The sequence below is a fragment of the Miscanthus floridulus genome, chromosome 8 (genome assembly GCF_019320115.1).
Source record: "Miscanthus floridulus cultivar M001 chromosome 8, ASM1932011v1, whole genome shotgun sequence".
Taxonomy (NCBI): domain Eukaryota; kingdom Viridiplantae; phylum Streptophyta; class Magnoliopsida; order Poales; family Poaceae; genus Miscanthus; species Miscanthus floridulus.
This window is the reverse complement of record NC_089587.1, coordinates 79,767,789-79,769,480: the sequence shown is the minus strand read 5'-3', so window position 1 is coordinate 79,769,480 and position 1,692 is coordinate 79,767,789. Positions and strand designations below refer to the sequence as shown.

General features: G+C 56.9%; 1 protein-coding gene across 1 annotated transcript; it reads left to right on the top strand.

Moving 5' to 3' along the window:
* The first annotated feature begins 860 nt into the window (after positions 1–860).
* LOC136469460 (uncharacterized) lies at positions 861–1,358 on the top strand. Its single transcript, XM_066467649.1, has one exon. The coding sequence runs from the start codon at positions 861–863 to the stop codon at positions 1,356–1,358; it is 498 nt and encodes a 165-aa protein (XP_066323746.1).
* Positions 1,359–1,692: the final 334 nt, after the last annotated feature.

The window sequence follows — 1,692 nt, the reverse complement described above, 5'->3', positions numbered from 1 at the left end:
GAGTCTGACAAACACTCCAAATACCTCATTGAGGGCAGATTGAGCATTGGGAACCGTAGGTGCAACCTCCACATCCCTATCAGGTTCTGAGACAGGAGGGTCGATGTGTGCCTGCTGACCCATTAGTGGGGAAACCCATGAGGGATGGGATCAACTAACACCCGATACACAACTACGTCCAAACATTACAGCTGACTCTTCATAGCTGATCTCACATAGTTCTCCCACTGATCCGCACAACCAATTAGAATCATTCGCCTAAGAATGTTGGGAGGAGAACCTAGGTGCAGTACACCCTCAACTGCAATGCCATCATCTCCAAGGCAATACAGCTCCTCCCGAGCCCTTGCAACCATCTCACTAAATGAAGGCCTATCATTAAATAGCACAGGCATGCTTTGCATATCAATAAACTCAACATATCCATAGCGATCATATTCAACGGTGCCTCCATGATATATGGTCACTAGGTTATCTATCTAGTTCAAACACATAACAAAACACATGTCCTTTAGTCCAAATTAGACGATAGATAGTACCTAACAAGTACTTTCTAACTACAAACTAAGTAAATAAGATAATAACTACATACATAGATACAGTGTACTAACTAAATAGCTAGATCCTATTTAGTTAATTAAATATGTAACTACCTATCTAACTATATCTATGTACCTATGTATCTATGTTTCTATCTATCTACATATCTATCTCAATAGATCACTAACTAAATCAACTATCCGAGTCATCACATTAACTAGTAAATAATAAATGACAAAACTACTACACTACAATTAAAGCTAACTAAGTACGCACATTACAAATTCATAATTTTTACCTGTCCGACGACGGAGTCACGGATGCCGACGGAGTCACAGCAGACGTCGGCGCGTGGGTCAGGCCGACGAGCCGGGCCAACGGTGGCACAACCGGGCGCTGCAGGTGCTGAGGTCGGCGAGGGCGTGGCCGAGGACGGCGGTGGCGCGCGGCGGGCGCGGATGCCCGGCGCTCCGCGCGGTGAGGCCGGCTTGGCGGGCGCGGGCGGCACGGCGAGCGCAGCCAAGGCCAGCGGTGGCGGGCGGCATGGTCACGGTCACGGCACCGGCACGGTGTGGTGCGACCAAGGCGACCGCGGGCGCGGGTGGCACGTCGGGCGAGGCGAGGGCCGCGGGGCGGGCGCGGGCTGCCGGCGCTGGCGCGGGCTGCCGGCGCTGGCGCGGCCGCGGTGGCGGCACGGCGTGGGCGGCTGGGCGCGTGGCAGGCGCAGGGACCGGCAAGGAGACCGGTGCGGCGTGGGCGGTCCGGCGCTAGCGCGGGGCGCGACGGCCCAGCGTAGCCCGGCGAGGAGACCGGCCTAGCGCGGTGGCAGCGTGGCACGGGCGGCCAGGCACGGCGAGGCGCGAGGCCATGCGGGCTCAGGTGGCTGAGGACGGGAGAGGGCGTGGGCGGCGGCTGTGGTGCGCTACTCGGGCGAGTGAGTTGCGAGAGAGAGGGAGAGGAAGAGAGAAAGGATTGGGCCCATACGTAAGAAAGGCTCGGCGCCAGTCACCCTGGCACCGAGCTCGGCGCTAAGATCTACGGCACCGAGCTCAACGCCAGGGTGACTGGCGCCGAGATGTTTGCCATGTCACCGCCACGACTACTTCGAGCCTAAGATCGTGCGAACTCGGGTGGCCGGGGGGGAGAGGGCGT